Genomic DNA, 15,912 nt, shown 5'->3' with positions numbered 1-15,912 from the left:
GTTGTGTTTCTGTCAAATGTTTACTATCATCATCTTAATTTGATTTACTAGAGGACACGACACACTTGACATCAATGTCTTCTTTTGGATGTGTTTACAGATAGGCTTTGATGAGGTAAAGGAAAAGTTAAAAACCTCTGTTGTTCACACTTTAACACATAACACCTCTCTCTCTCTCTCTCTCTCTCTCTCTCTCTCTCTCGCTCTCTCTCTCTCTCGCTCTCTCTCTGACCTTTATAAACATTTATGAGCACACTTTCACTATTTCAACATGTTTATTTTTCATCATAACAATTTGAAAAAACAAGTCAGTGAATATACAGAGAAGAAAAAGTTTACAGTGCATTATAATAAATATATTCTGAACTATACATATAGGGTATCTGCATAGTTTTTGTTTGAAATGACAGGACATGACAGTATTTCAGTTGTTTTCTTCCAGACTATTAACAGAACCTTTAAATCTCTCATCAATATTTTATACTATCTAGCATCAGCTAGTGCAGATTTACACCTCATTTTCCATAGGAATCTTTCTAACATTGAGAAATTAGACAAATCAATGACATAAAATGCCCCACTCCCAACCAACAGCTTTATATAATAAGTATAGCTGTTCAGATATTTTTAACTATCATATTTTTTTTTTACAATCATAAGTTGTTGCTTTCTCGTCTTTTATCTTCTTGCTTGAAAGTTTTTTCAGTCCTGTATATCTTCATGTATGCCACAGTTATACCTGTCATTTAAATGACTTATCATCTGAAATGAGTCTGCATCTCAAATTCAGATTTTGCTGGTATTGTAATCTGGTGAGGCATATAGAGAAACAACAGCAGCTACCTGAGAAAAGTACAGTATAGGAGGAGATAGTGTAAATCAGGGCTTAACACCCTGTGCTGTTTCATGTCGTCTCAGTCATTGTGCACCTACAGCTTGGCTATAGTATCCTGAATAACCTCGACAATTTTGTTGCAGGGCTGTAGGGGGTCATATTCTGCAAAGACGTGGCACACATTCTCCATGCTGGCTTCCGTACCTTTTGCCACCAAGCCAAACAGCCTGAAGGGATAAAGCAAGAATGGATTAGATTTAATTTGTAAAAAAAAAATTACAAGTACAAGAAGAATTTATTAAATTGAGGTATAAAAGATATGAATTGCTGGTGAGTCAGAAATCAGTTGAACAATATATAAATGGTTTCCATATACTCTATGATTTAAAACATCATTCTGATTATTTGAGCCATTAAAAACAACTCAAAATTACCTTGCACCAAAACTTGAACCTCTGAGCCACCTGTAAGAGTAAAAAAAAGACAAAGTTTAAGAAAAAAAAAAGTCTTTCATTGCCAACAGGTCTTATAAGGTAAACATTTTGACATCAAGGACATCTGTGTGTTTAATAACACTAAAGGCACTAACCAATATTTTATATTAACTATGGTTCAAAGACTATGAGTAATGTGAAAGCTGCCGCCCATAGTGATGAACCATGTTACCAGTTATATGGTTCCCTCCCTAGCTGACAAGTCAAAACAACTGCTGCAGGGCTAAAGAGTAACTATCATTAACTCTCTACTTACAGTTATTGGCATAAATGAGACTGTAACCCTGGTGAATATTACATAGCACAAATTTTTCACTATTCTAAAATGAATCTCCTAGCATGTTGTTGCATACTCACTGTCGATTATCTGGATCTTCCCCACTGTAGCTAAGCAGGTGGTTAGGGAAATGGCGTCTGAAGAAGAGCCTACGAAGAAATAATCATGGCTGTTAGAAATCAGTCTGTTGCACACAAACACAGAAATCACCACCATTGCTAAAAACCATGTTTTTTTAAAAAAAAATCTACTGTAAGTCAAATCTCAGCAGCACAGGATGTGTCTTTTCTTACTTCCTGTTGATGTCTGTCATAGTCACACCCTTCATAGACACCTTCAGGTTTACTATGGTAGGAGTGAAGGAACCCGAGGCCTTCTCTATTGTTGAAGACACCGCCCTCTGCACTGCACAAGGTCCTGTCAGTGTCTCAGTGGGGACGGCATTCAGGTAAACAAAGTTGGAGGCTGTTGTGAAGAGATACATCAAAACAGTTAGTGGTTAGTGAACTCTGCGAGATAACTGTTAGTACACAAAATGTATTAGCCGTAAGAGCATGTTTTATCAACATAGACTTATAGAATTCTCATTGATTTATATTTAACATACAGATTTATATTTCCCTCTAAACTTCTCACATGGTTTCATTTCATTAAATGTTCAAACGATCCAATATTTCACCAAGAATCAAAGATTAGAGAAAAAGTCCAAAAACTGAAAACAGATTTGTGTATCAGAACTTTGTTTTTTCTTCTTTCCTCTCCCATTAATCATCTCACGACCCCTTATATTTATCTGGTGACCCTTTTGAGGGCCCTGACCCCTACATTGAGAATCACTGGACTAAACTAGCTAACTGTATATAAAGCTGTTGAAACTAGCTCCACCTCCAGCAGCTAAACATGCTGCTCTATCACTGAGGCTTCAGTATTAATAATCTAATGATGTCATATATAATAATATATCAGTCAGAGGTACTAGTACTTTAAATACATTTTGCAGCTAATACTTATGTACTTTTACTTAAAGCTGGAGTGCGGGACTTTTACATATAAATGAACATCTGCAACATTCAAGCCCTTGCCAAACGAGTTCACACAATGCTGATTAAGCCTATCGCTGCCAGATAAACCTCTCTATCTGGTGGTGTCTGTAGCAATGTTCCTGCACTGGTGCTACGTTTTACATCAACCAGCTGTGATTGGTTGGCCAGAACTGAAGGGCAGTTTAGTGTCTCTGCCAGAGGGGGGAGACAAAAGTTCCACACTGCAGCTTTAAGTAGGATTTTTCATACATGGCTTTTACTTGTAATGGAGTATTTTTACATTGCTGTATTGGTATTTTTACTTAAGTACAGGATCTGAATACTTCTTCCACCATTGGATTGGATTGGAAGATGAGTAGTTGATTTAAAAGGTTGCTACATAAAAACATACATACATCTATTTGTTCACATTCACAGCAGGCATTTTGAAGGTAAAGCACAGGTGTAACACATACCATTAATTAGCTATGGCTCCATTCTGTAAATGTATAAGGAAGCCATGTGAATGAGCCAGCAGGCTTAATAACAGGACCCTATACTGGGACACCTAAGCAGAAGGCAGCCTTCATGATTAGTGTAATTAATTACACCTGTGTGTGCTTTTCTTCCTACAATAAGCCATAATGATGTGTCTCATTGACTTCAAGAAATGAACTTTTTATACTTAAATGTTACACTGGCTGTTTATAATTGAGGACTTCCTGGAAACATCTCAGAGGAGTCTTAAAGATGTAGCTAAAGCTAGCCTTCAACATTAATTAACTAACATCAATTAGCAAGCTGTTTGGGACATGCTACTGTTAGCATTTCTGGCATGGCAGCAATGCAATAATGATTGACTACAGAAGAGGAACAGGTAAGAACCACAAATATTATTTTAATCCCTTAGCCCACTGATATTAACACTTGTTTTCTTCTTTTTATATTTCTGCTGCTCCTTATTTTTTTTTGCTTGTAGTTAGTTTTTGTTAGTATTACTTAAAGATAAGTGCTAATAATGGGATGTATGACCCAAACCTTTTTTTTCTGGGGAAAAGTGTAAACAAAAAAATTATCTGTCCTGTTAACTTTGTCTCACCTTTTTTCGTCTTGTCCTCTGATGCTGGTTTGTCAGCTGCCCTCTGTTCTCCCGTGCACAGCTCTGTGTGGGCAAATACACAAGGTTTTAATTTACTGCCTTCTCTCTCTCTTCCTCTCTCTCTCTCTCTCTCTCTAACACACACACTCACAGACACACATTGACACACTAAATATTAAATGATGCAATAAAGGCCTACCTTGAGAGTGGAGCAGTAATTTGCAGGGTAAAGCATAAGCAGAAATAGTGTGCTGGTAGACCAGGGCTGAGAGACTGCCTGCAAAGATAACAAAATCATAGGTTTTGTTAAGCACAGATATTATTGAGAAATCAATTGTCTTATTCTAGATCACAAAAGACCAGACAAAAATTTCAATATTTCTCTCTGACTTTCTTTTTTAATGTAAATGGGGAATTGGAGATTTTATGATTATTAGTGCAGTATAATGCACGTGTCTGCTCAAATTCATGGGCTCTGATAAGAAAGTTAAGAATCACATTACCCTAGATAATGGCTTTGTGAGTGTGAGAACACACCCTATGAACCATGAACTCATACCTTTGAATAAAGGACAAGATCCACCCACTCCCGCCAACCCACACCCTAAGACGCCACACAGGGTTGACTCAGTTCTGGTGTTGCAAGATCAGCAGAACCATGATGTGCAGTCGTATTGAGTAGGCGAGCACATTTTAAGTTACTTTGAGGGAAAATTGATTCCCTCTAAATATGCAACAAAGTAGGTGTTTTTGACTTTTTTACTCACCAAAGTATGGTTCCTGAGAAGAGCCTTTGATGCGTACACCCTTAGCTGATGATTCAATAAGGAAGTGTCTGATAAGATCAGAACTGCTTTCTCCTGTATTTATCAAAGGGCAAATGTTAGGAAAAACAAGATCAGCATTACACTGATACTATTAGCTTTGTTTTTTCTTGGACAAAAAAATATAAAGAGGTATTGGCAGCAATTTCATGTGGCTTTTGATGCACAGATTTTTTGTTTTTGATTAATTCATTTCCTCTTTTTTAAATTTTTTATTTATTTATAGTGTCTTGGATCACATGGTGCCCAGCCTGTATGGGCTCACAAGATACTAGACAGCAACAACAACCAAGACGATCCACAACTTCAAAAGATTTATTTTACATAACAGCAGTGTCCTGACCCTGTATCCTCTCATGAAGGACACAGGGCCCTCTGTCTTAGCCACCGAATATCTTCAACAAAAAAAATCTGCTCATTAAGAAGCTTACACATTATATCCTGACCACTAAAATAAATCAGGATTCTTAAACAGAATTTGTGTTACACTGTAAATTGTTCCTAATATACATGTCATTCCCCTCTGCTTCTCCCCATGTTGCCCATCTTTCTACACTGTCAACTGTCATATAAAAGCAAAAAAATGCCAAAATCAAAATCTTTTTTCATTTCAAAGAGCGAGAGAGAACATATTGTTGTGATATCTCTTGACCAAGGATCACTGTGTCCTCCAATGATCCTTGGTTGAGGGATAATTCAGCAGAGCCTTATTGTAAAAGACAACATACTCTCGAGTCTGCACACTGAAATTGCCTTTGTGCTGACACAGTGCTCACATGTCTTTCATATCCTGCATTCCTAAAAGAGCTGAGAAAGGACAAATCTGCAAATGAAGTAAGCCTCAAGATTGTTTCGTGAGTACGGTCCATTTTTTCATCTTTGATTGCTTACAGTGCCATAAACAGCTGGTTTTCTTTTGTGTTTATACAGCTTATACTGTGGGTGGAAAAAATAACAGCACTGTCTCCTGCCTTGCCACAGATAGCCCATTCACATCAGCGGAGTTGGGTAAGTGATTCCCTGTGCCTTTTACATCTCAGATAGAGTCAAATGATGACATAAGCACTGCTCTACAGTGTGTTCACGTTGTTTGTCTGTGTGATAGTTGTGGTAAATAAGACCTTCTCTTTTTCTGTCCTGTCTTACTGAAATGCTGCTGCTTCCTTATTTCATTCAAAAGTCACAAGGTCAGGTGGCTGTAGTAGCCAATAAAAGCTTACCGGGGTAGGCAGTTGCAGAGATATTGGTTTGTGATTGGTCCACCTTCATGACCAGACCAAAACTGCCTTTGTAGGAAGTGCTGTCTCTCACCACAAATGTTCCTGGTTCCTTGTCCTTTACCAGAGCATCAGCTGAAATGAATTAAACACCAGAGAAAATGCTTAGAGATAGTTGCAAATGTGTGTTTATTATATATATTTTCTATATCCCTACATATCTGTAGAAAAAATACTAGATCTTGCAGGATGACATGACTAAAGCTGTTATGTCTTAAATGAGTTTTCATTAAAGTGGCATTATGAGATTTTTACCTTCTGCTCTGCTGATATGTGGACGGAACCAAAATTTTGAAGTGTCCATGACAAATTTCATTGAGGGCTGACTTCCATTAAAATGGGCTTGGAAACCTAAACAACCAAAGAAATGTGACATGGGGTCAAATATTTAAAAAAATGCGGCAGCTGCCAGCAAAACAGACAATAGTAACACCTGAGACTCACTGTGAGGAGAAAATGGTTTCGAGTTGGTCTGTGTGAAGTCTGTTTCTAGTCCAGGAGACGGGTTGATCTGCAGATCCAGCTGTGGTGCACCATTGACTAGCAGTACAGGGATATCAGTGAAAGACCCAGAGAGTGAAGCAGGACTGCTCTGTGCTCCTTTGCTGTGAAGTTCCGGTAAATGTCCTCGCTTGGTCAGAGAGGGCTTGTCTGGGCTGTGCCGGGGGTCAAAGGGTCTCGTTCTGGACCCGTCAGTGAAGGATCCGGACGTGAGAGTAAGGATGGACTCTGGAGAGTCAGTGTCTTCACTGGCCAAGGACAGGTTGCTATGCAGGGAGGATGAGGAAATGTTGCAAATGCACAGATCAATACCTTATATTCTTTAGTTTGTATCAGTAAACATTAACTTTAACTTCACAGACAAGGAGAAACATTTCTTCCTTCTTTTAATTTGTAACATTAGAATGACCTTAGACAGACAGAAAAGTTGGTACATAACATTGTTTTCTGTGAATGTGGTTAAATGATCCAGTTTAGAACTGAAAATGGTGCCTTAAAACTGTTGTTCTAATGCAAACTCAATCATAAATATTTTAGTCGACTAAATCACCAAGTACATTGGTCCTGGTCAACCTCTTAATACGTATAAGGTTTTGCAGCACATTTACAAATTGCTGCATGCATAAGATCCACAGTATATTTTAGTTTAATAGCCTTGTGTAATTGGTGGTGAGTTCTACCTGCCAAGCATGTAGCTGGTATCTGAGCATGTTGATGTGGAGAGGAGTGAGGTGGCACTGTTTCTATTTGAGTGTGACAATCGCAGGGATCCTTGGGAGCAGGATATGTCATGCCTCAGTGAGGGATTTCGTCGGGGTGCACTTCCAAATGGCAGCGGAGGTAGAGAGGACGACGGGGAGTTGGAGAAGACCACCGTGCCATGGGGACTGCAGCTGAGACTGGTGGGTGTAGGGATGGGGATACTGGGTGACACAGACAGGAGCACCTCAGGCGAGGAGCAGGGAGGACATCCTCTAGGGACCAGCATGCAGTTGGAGACATCTTCATCTGAGTCATCTGAGGGTAGAGGGGAAAGTGTTAGCGTCAAAACAAAAAGGATAATGCATGATATGTCATAAAGGATATGACTCTGACCCACTCGTTGGAAAAACCCTGCGCTTCATGATTTTTTTGGCACAATATTTGGTTGTCTGCTAGCAAAATGGGCTTGGCCTTAGTATGTAAACACACAGCTGCTGACACTCACCGATAAAGACAGTCATATTTCTCATGCAGGTACCTGCTTGCACAGCTCAGACCATTCCTTCCGAATCAAATGCTTTGAATTGTGCTTTTCTGCTGTTGTGATGACACCACATCACCTAGAGGAGTCCCAACTTGTTCTTGTTCATTTCAGGAACTGTCTGCCTCACTGTGTTGATGGGCACTACCGAGTGAGTTTATGCCCTCGGGAAAACATTGTAGCCTGTGGTCAGTGTGTGAGCCAGACGGGTGGCGTCTGCAACCACTTACATAATAATGACTTATGTTGATACAGAAATAGAAAAATCTTTGCGTGACTCTAGGTAGGTACTGTGATGAGTGTTGCTACAAGGGGAAATACTGTGTTTTGCAAGAATATCAAAGGAGTACTAGTCAACACAACACTGTCTTTCACTGTTCTAACCTCTCTGACATAATTGACTTTTTTATTGTCTGATTTCTCATAATTGTTGCTTGATTTCTTTCAGAGTTGTTTGCTGGCACTCAGTTTCATAAACATACAACAATACATCCCACAAGAAAGAATGAGCTACAGGAAATCCATTTATATGCTTTGTTGACTCTTGTTTAGACTTTCTGATCAGAGCAGCACTCAGTGAAGACACCACTGTGCCCCTGTTATACATGACTAGTACCTGAGATGTGCAAGGTGTGGTATGTAGTCTGGGCATTAATACCTTATATTCTTTGGTTTGTATCAGTAAACATTAACTTTAACTTCACATAAAAGGAGAAACGTTTCTCCCTTGTTTTAATTTGTAACATTAGAATGACCTCAGACAGATGGAAAAATTGGTACACCACATTGTTTTCTGTGAATGTGGTTAAACTATCCGCTGTAACTGAGTACCATGTGCTGTGGAGGCAAACAGCTTTCAGTGACACAGATACACAGATACGTCTCTCTAGAAAGAACGCACTACAGGAAGTCTATTCATATGCTTTGTTGACCCTTGTTCAGACTTTCTGATCAGAGCAACACTCAGTGAAGACACCACTGTGCTACTGTTGTACATGACTAGTGAGTTGGTGAGCTGTGTCTGTAGCCTGAGATGTGCAGGGTGTGGCATGTAGTCTGGGCAGTAATCCCAGAACAGTTAAAGTGGTGCAATTATGCCATGATAAAAAAAAAATTAAAACTATCTTACAAAAAAGGGTGAGTACATTTCCAAAGCCCCAGGCTATGTGTACCATTGGTTTTATAAGAGTGACTATTGTTTTACTGTGCTGGGTCACACCTCTGTAGGTTGGAGGCTGTCTTTTGTTGTACACTGTTGACCTTATTGATTTTTTTTAAGTCAGAAATAGTTATAAAATAGATGAAGGTTTGAAAAATATTCAAACTTTCATTGCTATGCTTTAATGCAAAGCGGCTTTACGGTCACTGTGTATTTTCTGCTGCACTGTACCTGTAGGAGGACTGATGCATGGGGGACTTTTGTTGATCGGGATGGGTTCAAATGTCGGATCCAGTTCCAGGATGAGCTGGTTGAGATTCTCCAGGGAAATGTCGAGATCGGTGTCACCATGGTTACTGCTGGGTTCAGTTCGATTGGGATGTTGATTAACTGTCTCCTGTGCCGAGTCCAGGCGGATAGTCTGACCCACTCTCAGAACGTGATTGGGCATCATGAGGGATATGCCTTTAGCTGTAGGCATCATGTTAGAAAAGCTCACAGTCTTCTGGGACAACCAAAGACATGGACACAATGGAGAGAGATCAGTTTCACTGGAAGTCTTCACTGGAATAACAGCCTTGCTTTTGTCTTCTTTGCACAACAGACCCATCAAAACCTTTTTTTTCCCAGATTGTCATATTCATAGAAAATTAAAGTCATTGTGGCCTCTGTAAGGCACTGTAGCTTAACACATATCTTGAGTTTGTCATTGTTATTGTTAGTAATTGATACAACAACTTAGAAATATTTGTATAGAAGTAGCTATGACATTTCATAAAAATGATCCTCTATACTGTAGATTTTATAAACAAATGTTTTTCATTGGAATTATATACTGTTGAGATGAGCTCACATACAACTTTAGCTAACTTCAGTGCCATCTCACTAGTGTTCAATGGACTGAAATGATAGCTATCTTAAAACTTGTTGTTATGGTTAATAAATATGACATCCCCTATGATGTGTAAGTCAGAACATGTGGTATTACGTATTATGCATAAATTCACTCAGTGAATGATGACACAGGCTGAGTAAATGGCTTACTTCTATGTTCATAGGGTGTGTAATGTGTGGGAGGATCAGTTCATACAGTGTCTCCCTCCTGTTTCAGACAGGCGTGGTGCTCAATGAGTCATTTTGGTTACCATGACTACACTAGTGTTTTCCTACAACAGCCAAAACTTTTCGGGTGGCCATAGTATTTTGGAAATATTCCACAGGCAGAAATCTGCTGATTCTTTGGAATATTCACATTATTTAGAACATTTGCTGCTTTTGAGAAGCACCCACTAAGTTTCTATAACATAGCGTTTCATGAAATATAAACATATGAGTAAAGCCACCTTTAGTTTACTTTATCTTTTCTTTTTCAGGAAATGAGAACATACAAATCAAGCATCATATTCAGCTTTAACATAGCTTCTAAGATCTGCTACTATAATAAGCAACTATTTGGTCAAAGTTTTATGCATTTAATAAAACTGTTTTATGAAGCAAAGGCTGTACTAATGATGAATGTTGATCCATCAACTAAAAGTGAGACACTATTAATATATTTGTTATAATTTGCCGATACAGTACACTGTCAGGTTATATACACTTTTACTGCAACTGATGCCTTGTTTGTTCAATTGTATATCTTAACTAAAGGTAAAAAACAAAAAAAAAAGGTCTTCTTACCTTATTTTCTTCTGGTCAGGATTCTACAGCTGTAGTGAAGTGTAGTGTAGCTTTACTCTCAGATGGTTCGCTGTTTTACTTTGACATTACATGTGTTGCATGCTTTTATTAATACAATCCCAACCCATTTCTCTGTAAGCCTATCAGCAGCAAGAATCACTAATCTTTGTGGTTCCAACTGATGATGTCATCTTAACAGTGAAAAGTTTATCGCTGGAGGGGTGTTACTTCACCATTGAACCAAATGGTTACACATAGCTGAGACTCAAACTGCTCACAAGCAAAGTGTATAAAGAGAGGAAGAGTATGTAATCATGTAAATCTTCTGTAATGTTGTGCTTGCTTGCATGTATACGTACTCATAACAATTAGTGTGATAAAATATTAACCCAGTGGGTGCCTGTACAGTAGCAGTGCAGTTTAACCTCTGCAAAATGCTGCTTTAAGATTACTAACTTAAACTTCACAGCAGTTATATAATACCTCTGGTCCAGACTTCACAGCATTTAAGATTTAATCTAAATTTCTTCTCATTGTCATTCTGTTCTCATTACATACATTATAAGCCTGGCTTCATCTTGCTGATTCTTTGTTAGTCCATTAAGCCCTGAAGTCCATTGAATAATGTCTCCTGGTTGTTATCTACTTTCAGGCTAAACTCAAGATGACCATGGTTAATGCTGCACTGGCTCTCAAGTTGTAGAACAGTCTTCCCATCGAGGTTATATAAGGAAACCTGGTTGTGCTTTTTAACACATATTAAGACCTATGTCTCCTGTATTTTATTGATGTTTCATAATGTTCTGATATTTTATTATAAGAATGATTAATATTTATGTGTACTTTTATCTTTAACAAAAGTGAACTGTTTGCTTTCTGGGGTACTTGGTGGCCAAAGCTCAAATAACACAGCATATGACTGGTAGCAGTTCTTCATGTCCCACTATTTAAGAAAATATAAGTGATCAAAGTTTACACCACTTATAACTTTTTACTGCTACTTTAAGATTATAAATTTATGTGTTTATATGTTTTTAATACACATTAATTCTGTTAATGTTGTATTTCAGGGTTTTATTTATGAAAAATCAATACATATGAAGTTCAGTTCCAGTGAATTTAAGCTTATTTAATTGTTACAATACTGCAAATAGCATTCAATACAGAGTATACTTGTAAAACTGTGATTTATTCTATTAGTTTAACGTACATGAGTTGGTCCACTTCAAATAGTTGAGTAACAGCGCTGTAGATAATATATTTTTTAAGTAACACAATGCATTTCTTGAAATACCAAAAATATCAATACAATAACCAATATTTACCTTGCAGCCTGCAAAAAAGAAAAACCAAAGCCTTGTTTAATCTTGACAGATGAGAATAGGCACTAACAAGAAGATAAAACCAATACAAAAACAGCAAAATCACACACAATTGTCTTACCAGAATGTACATAAAAAATTATTTTCGATTTGAATCTCTCTTGTATCACTATGTTCAACAGTCCACTGTTTGGGTGTGAACAGGATTTTGTCCATACTGAGACAGTTTCAGGGAGAGAATGTGGTGGTGGTGTCAGTGTCGGTGGCTGCTGAGCTCCTCCTCCTGCCGCAGGTATACTTGTAGAACCTCTCCTGGCTCATGCAACCCAACTCCTTCAGTAGTTTCAGAAGGTCGTGGCGAAACTTCACACCAATAAAGGCATAGACGAAGGGGTTCAGGCAGCACCTCAGGAAGGCCACACACTGGGTGATGTCGGTGGCGTAGAGGAGAGCGTTATCATAGTTGCAATCTTTGCTTCCTCCTTTTGCTGTGACAACTGTGTTCCAAAATAGCACCAGGTTATAGGGCACCTGGCAGACCACGAAGACAGCTACCACAGCAAGAATCACCTTGATGGCCTTATTCCGTTCAAAGTTTTGAGCCTGGCAAAGGGTCTGGACAATGCTGCTGTAACAGAAGCACATGACCAAGAGCGGAAGGACAAAAGCCAAAACAATCTGGCTTGTCTGGATGGTGACACGGAGCGGGTCAGCATTGCTAGAGTAAGGGGTGCAGGTGTGGTTATTGATGTTGGTGTACTTCATTTCTGGTATGGAGAAGATCAGTGCCATCACCCAGACGACAGCTGATGACACCTTGCTGAGAAACACAGCTTGGGAGCGACGGCGGAAAGCTGAGACAGCCTTGGCTATGGCAAAGTAGCGGTCCACGCTGATGAAAGAGAGAAGGAACATGCTGCTGTAGAAGCTGACCTTGTAGATAGTGTGCATGGCCTTGCACACAGCCAAACCCAGCACCCATTCTGCCATGGAGTTGGCTGCCCAAAAGGGGAGCGACAGAGCAAAGAGCAGGTCTGCAAATGACAGGTTGAGCAGGTACACATCCGTCATGGTCTTGAGACGACTGAAGTAGAAGAAGGTGAGGATGACCAGTAGGTTCCCCGTCAGCCCCAGGAAGCAGGTGATGGAGAAGAAGATAGACATGAACCAGAGGCGGAACTGGCGGTTGTTTTCTTTCACACACAGCTCGGGGATGTCGCTATAATCTATTGTGAAAAAGGTGTAATCTGTGTAGTTCATGGATAGATTCTGTCCTTGTTGAGACAAGCAAGGCTGTAATCAAGACAGATTAAATGATCAGATGAAAGAAAGAAATATTGTGTGTGTGTGTAAATCAGAAAACTAAGCTACTTGCTTTTCACTGCATCCTGACACATTTTTTGTCACCCCCCTTCTTTGAGGAAATGTTTGTGTGTCAAGGGCTATTGTTAAAACAGGTGTTATACTTGCTGTTTTCACTTTCTTGCGGATACTACAGACATGCATGCTCTACATCCTTTTATTTTTCATGTTTACAGCTGCACTTGTGTGGTTTCTTACCTCCAAGGTCATAAACCATATCAGGACAGCGGGCAGAAAGTTGTGAAAACCTGAAAAAAAAGCTGAATTATTTTTTAGAAAACCAAGCATGGTAATAATATGATGACATTATCCTTAATAAACATATTGCTGTGCAGAGGAATTTGTGTGATGTTAGAAAATAATAGAATAGGGTTATTTTCCCAGTTGCTAGACATTGACAACTGTTTTCATAGGCTGAGTAGTATTATTATTATTACTAGTTATTATTACCAGTAAACTGACCTTTATGTGGACAATTGAATTCTGCAGCTAGAATCTTGACAAAAACCAGACAATTTGACCATATAACACCCATTCTGGCCTCTTTGCACTGGCTCCCAGTGCAAGCTAGAGCTGATTTTAAGGTTCTTCTTTTAATTTATAAGCCCTTGCATGGATTTGCACCACCTTACTTATCTGAGCTAATTACACCATATACGCCAGCATGCCGTCTTCGCTCTCTCAATGCTGATCTCTTGGTCATTCCTTCAGTTAACAAAAAGTCAGTTGGCTTCAGAGGATTTGCCTACTGTGCCCCTTATCTCTGGAACGGCCTTCCATTACATGTTAATGAAGCACATTCAGAAAACCTACCTTTAGTCATTACATTACAGCCTCCCCTAAAACTTAGCCGGGCCAATCACCTTTTAATATCTATTTAATATTGATGTTTTTTAATGTGGTTGTTTCACTTTTGATTTTTATTATTGTAAATTGATTGCTGTATATTGTTCTATGTATTATTTTTTCTATTTGCAGCCAGTGGTTATGTGGTTTTAAGTTGCATTGGCTAAGAAAAAAAGAAAAAGAGCTCTCAATAGTAGTCATTAATCATATCTATATCTAATAACTGACACTGTTATGTTAAATGTGATTTATTATACTTCAATACAGACTGCACCATTAGTCAAATAACTTGATATTGACAAAACTATTAATTAACTATTAAGGTGTACTTACAGGGAGAATAAAAAAACTGCTGTTCGATAAATGAGATACCCAGGCAAGTAATTATTCTTTCAAGTAATAAATTAGCAAAGGTTACTATTTAGTGGCGACAATGGTTGGCAGGTCCAACAAAAAATAATGTTGGCTAACAGAGTAAATGATTCAGGACAAACAGTTCAAACTGACTCATATGTACCAACATGTACCGACACCCTTACTAAACGTGTCACAGGTACCACGTTGCATGCGACCTGTGTGGCTTTCAGCCCGCTCTTTATAAAAGCAGCAACCACAAAGGCTAAAAATGATTATGGTATTGATATTACTCTCAATTATTTTTACAGACAAGACAAAATAACTGGTTCTGATAAATTTGATACCAAAAGATCCATTCATCCTGGAATCCTTAGTTACTTTCTCAGATTTGCTTTTGACATTATCCTAATTCACTTTCAATTATTAGTTGAGATTATCTCTGTAAACACATTCTTTTTGATGGCTTTTTTACATTTTGCATTTGTTCACCACGCCAGGAATAACATCCTTTTAACTATCCTTGTCGAACCCTGATGGAGGTACTCACCACTGACAAAAGTCATGTTGAGAGCGATACACTGCAGGTGAAGCCACTAAACACTGATGAGTTGAATGTCTGTATTTGATGGTGGTTTCCCTCTGAAGAAATGAAAAGAAACCCTGCCTTACTGAAGCTTTTCCTCTTCTCAGCCCTCAAGTATCATGTGAGGCATAGAAAACCGCTGCCCCTAAAAACAAAACAAAAACTACTTTTCTTTTTTTTCAATTATTGGTACTACAACATACTGTATATTAAATTATGTATGTATTATGTATCATGTATCATGTAAATACTTATGTGTAAAGTATTTAACTATCATAGTCTTAACACCTTGCAACTAAGAATAATAAGGAGCCTCACCACTGTGACTTGAAAAAAAAAAAAATATATAAACCACTTTTTGGAGCTCACTGCTTCACACTTTATTTTCTGTGTGTATGTTTTGAGAGGCAGAGCTACAAAAACTTGTAGTAGTAGCTGCTAGTAATGTTAAATAACTGAAAACTTTTTTTTTAAGTTTTCAGTTATTTAACATTACTAGCAGCCACTCATGTCTCAATCAAAGTGAGAAGTATCGGGACTGAGGTATAGAGCTCGATATGAATCTCATTTCAGGGTAAAGCAGTCTGATAGTCACACCATGATAGTTCAAAGCCACACCACTGTGCAGTCAGTTGATAATGATCTGAGTAGTAGACAGCCAGTGATTGATATATATATGTATATATATATATATATATATATACACACACACACACACACACACACACACACACACACACACACATATATATATATATATATAAAATACACATATATTCAATGCAGGTGATACAATCAAACAACTGAAATATGCATCATTACCTTTTTTAAACACTTTTATATACAAAATGTTATCTTTTACTCTCAAGAGGACAAATTAACAGATAGTAATACACAGTATTTATTAAAAATATTAATGTTGGTGGGACAGATTGCATTTCTTAATAAAATAATTTTGATTATACTGTAAGTTACTCATTTGTTTGTGTAGTGCTACATCATTGCACATATATCATGAAGTCAGAGTCTGT

General features: G+C 38.2%; 2 protein-coding genes and 1 long non-coding RNA gene across 4 annotated transcripts; 1 reads left to right on the top strand and 2 right to left on the bottom strand.

Moving 5' to 3' along the window:
* Positions 1 to 256: 256 nt before the first annotated feature.
* LOC137179565 (tensin-4-like) lies at positions 257 to 10,490 on the bottom strand. Of its 2 annotated transcripts, none has more exons than XM_067584341.1 (13): positions 10,412 to 10,490; positions 8,963 to 9,236; positions 7,010 to 7,346; positions 6,273 to 6,595; positions 6,084 to 6,179; positions 5,772 to 5,903; positions 4,495 to 4,587; positions 3,927 to 4,004; positions 3,728 to 3,790; positions 1,900 to 2,071; positions 1,687 to 1,755; positions 1,270 to 1,299; positions 257 to 1,062 (listed from the first exon to the last, which is right to left on the bottom strand). In XM_067584341.1, the coding sequence occupies exons 2-13, from the start codon at positions 9,213 to 9,215 to the stop codon at positions 930 to 932; spliced, it is 1,779 nt and encodes a 592-aa protein (XP_067440442.1). In that variant the 5' UTR covers positions 9,216 to 9,236; positions 10,412 to 10,490; the 3' UTR covers positions 257 to 929. The 2 variants fall into 2 exon arrangements, with proteins under 2 accessions (XP_067440442.1, XP_067440443.1); XM_067584342.1 differs by having other exon boundaries at positions 8,963 to 9,233; positions 10,412 to 10,486.
* Positions 3,417 to 11,303, top strand: LOC137179567 (uncharacterized). The gene is made up of 4 exons (XR_010927836.1): positions 3,417 to 3,505; positions 5,357 to 5,385; positions 5,482 to 5,559; positions 11,064 to 11,303. It is a non-coding gene; the product is annotated as an uncharacterized lncRNA (long non-coding RNA).
* Positions 11,304 to 11,470: 167 nt separating this feature from the next.
* Positions 11,471 to 14,999, bottom strand: ccr7 (chemokine (C-C motif) receptor 7). Its single transcript, XM_067584344.1, has 3 exons — positions 14,846 to 14,999; positions 13,294 to 13,343; positions 11,471 to 13,026 (listed from the first exon to the last, which is right to left on the bottom strand). Exons 1-3 carry the CDS (start codon positions 14,859 to 14,861, stop codon positions 11,962 to 11,964), a joined length of 1,131 nt encoding a protein of 376 aa, XP_067440445.1. The 5' UTR covers positions 14,862 to 14,999; the 3' UTR covers positions 11,471 to 11,961.
* Positions 15,000 to 15,912: the final 913 nt, after the last annotated feature.

The sequence above is a fragment of the Thunnus thynnus genome, chromosome 3, assembly GCF_963924715.1.
Source record: "Thunnus thynnus chromosome 3, fThuThy2.1, whole genome shotgun sequence".
Classification (NCBI taxonomy): Eukaryota; Metazoa; Chordata; class Actinopteri; order Scombriformes; family Scombridae; genus Thunnus; species Thunnus thynnus.
This window is presented reverse-complemented; position numbering and strand designations above follow the sequence as displayed.

Coding starts and splice junctions, on each gene's coding strand:
- LOC137179565 (XM_067584341.1), bottom strand. CDS start 9,215: ATGATGCCTACAGCTAAAGGCATATCCCTCATGATGCCCAATCACGTT. Junction 2,072..3,727: donor AGAGGACAAGACGAAAAAAG/GTGAGACAAAGT, acceptor TCTTCACAACAG/CCTCCAACTTTGTTTACCTG. Junction 1,300..1,686: donor GAAGATCCAGATAATCGACA/GTGAGTATGCAA, acceptor TTACTCTTACAG/GTGGCTCAGAGGTTCAAGTT.
- ccr7 (XM_067584344.1), bottom strand. Junction 13,027..13,293: donor TATGGTTTATGACCTTGGAG/GTAAGAAACCAC, acceptor TCTTGATTACAG/CCTTGCTTGTCTCAACAAGG.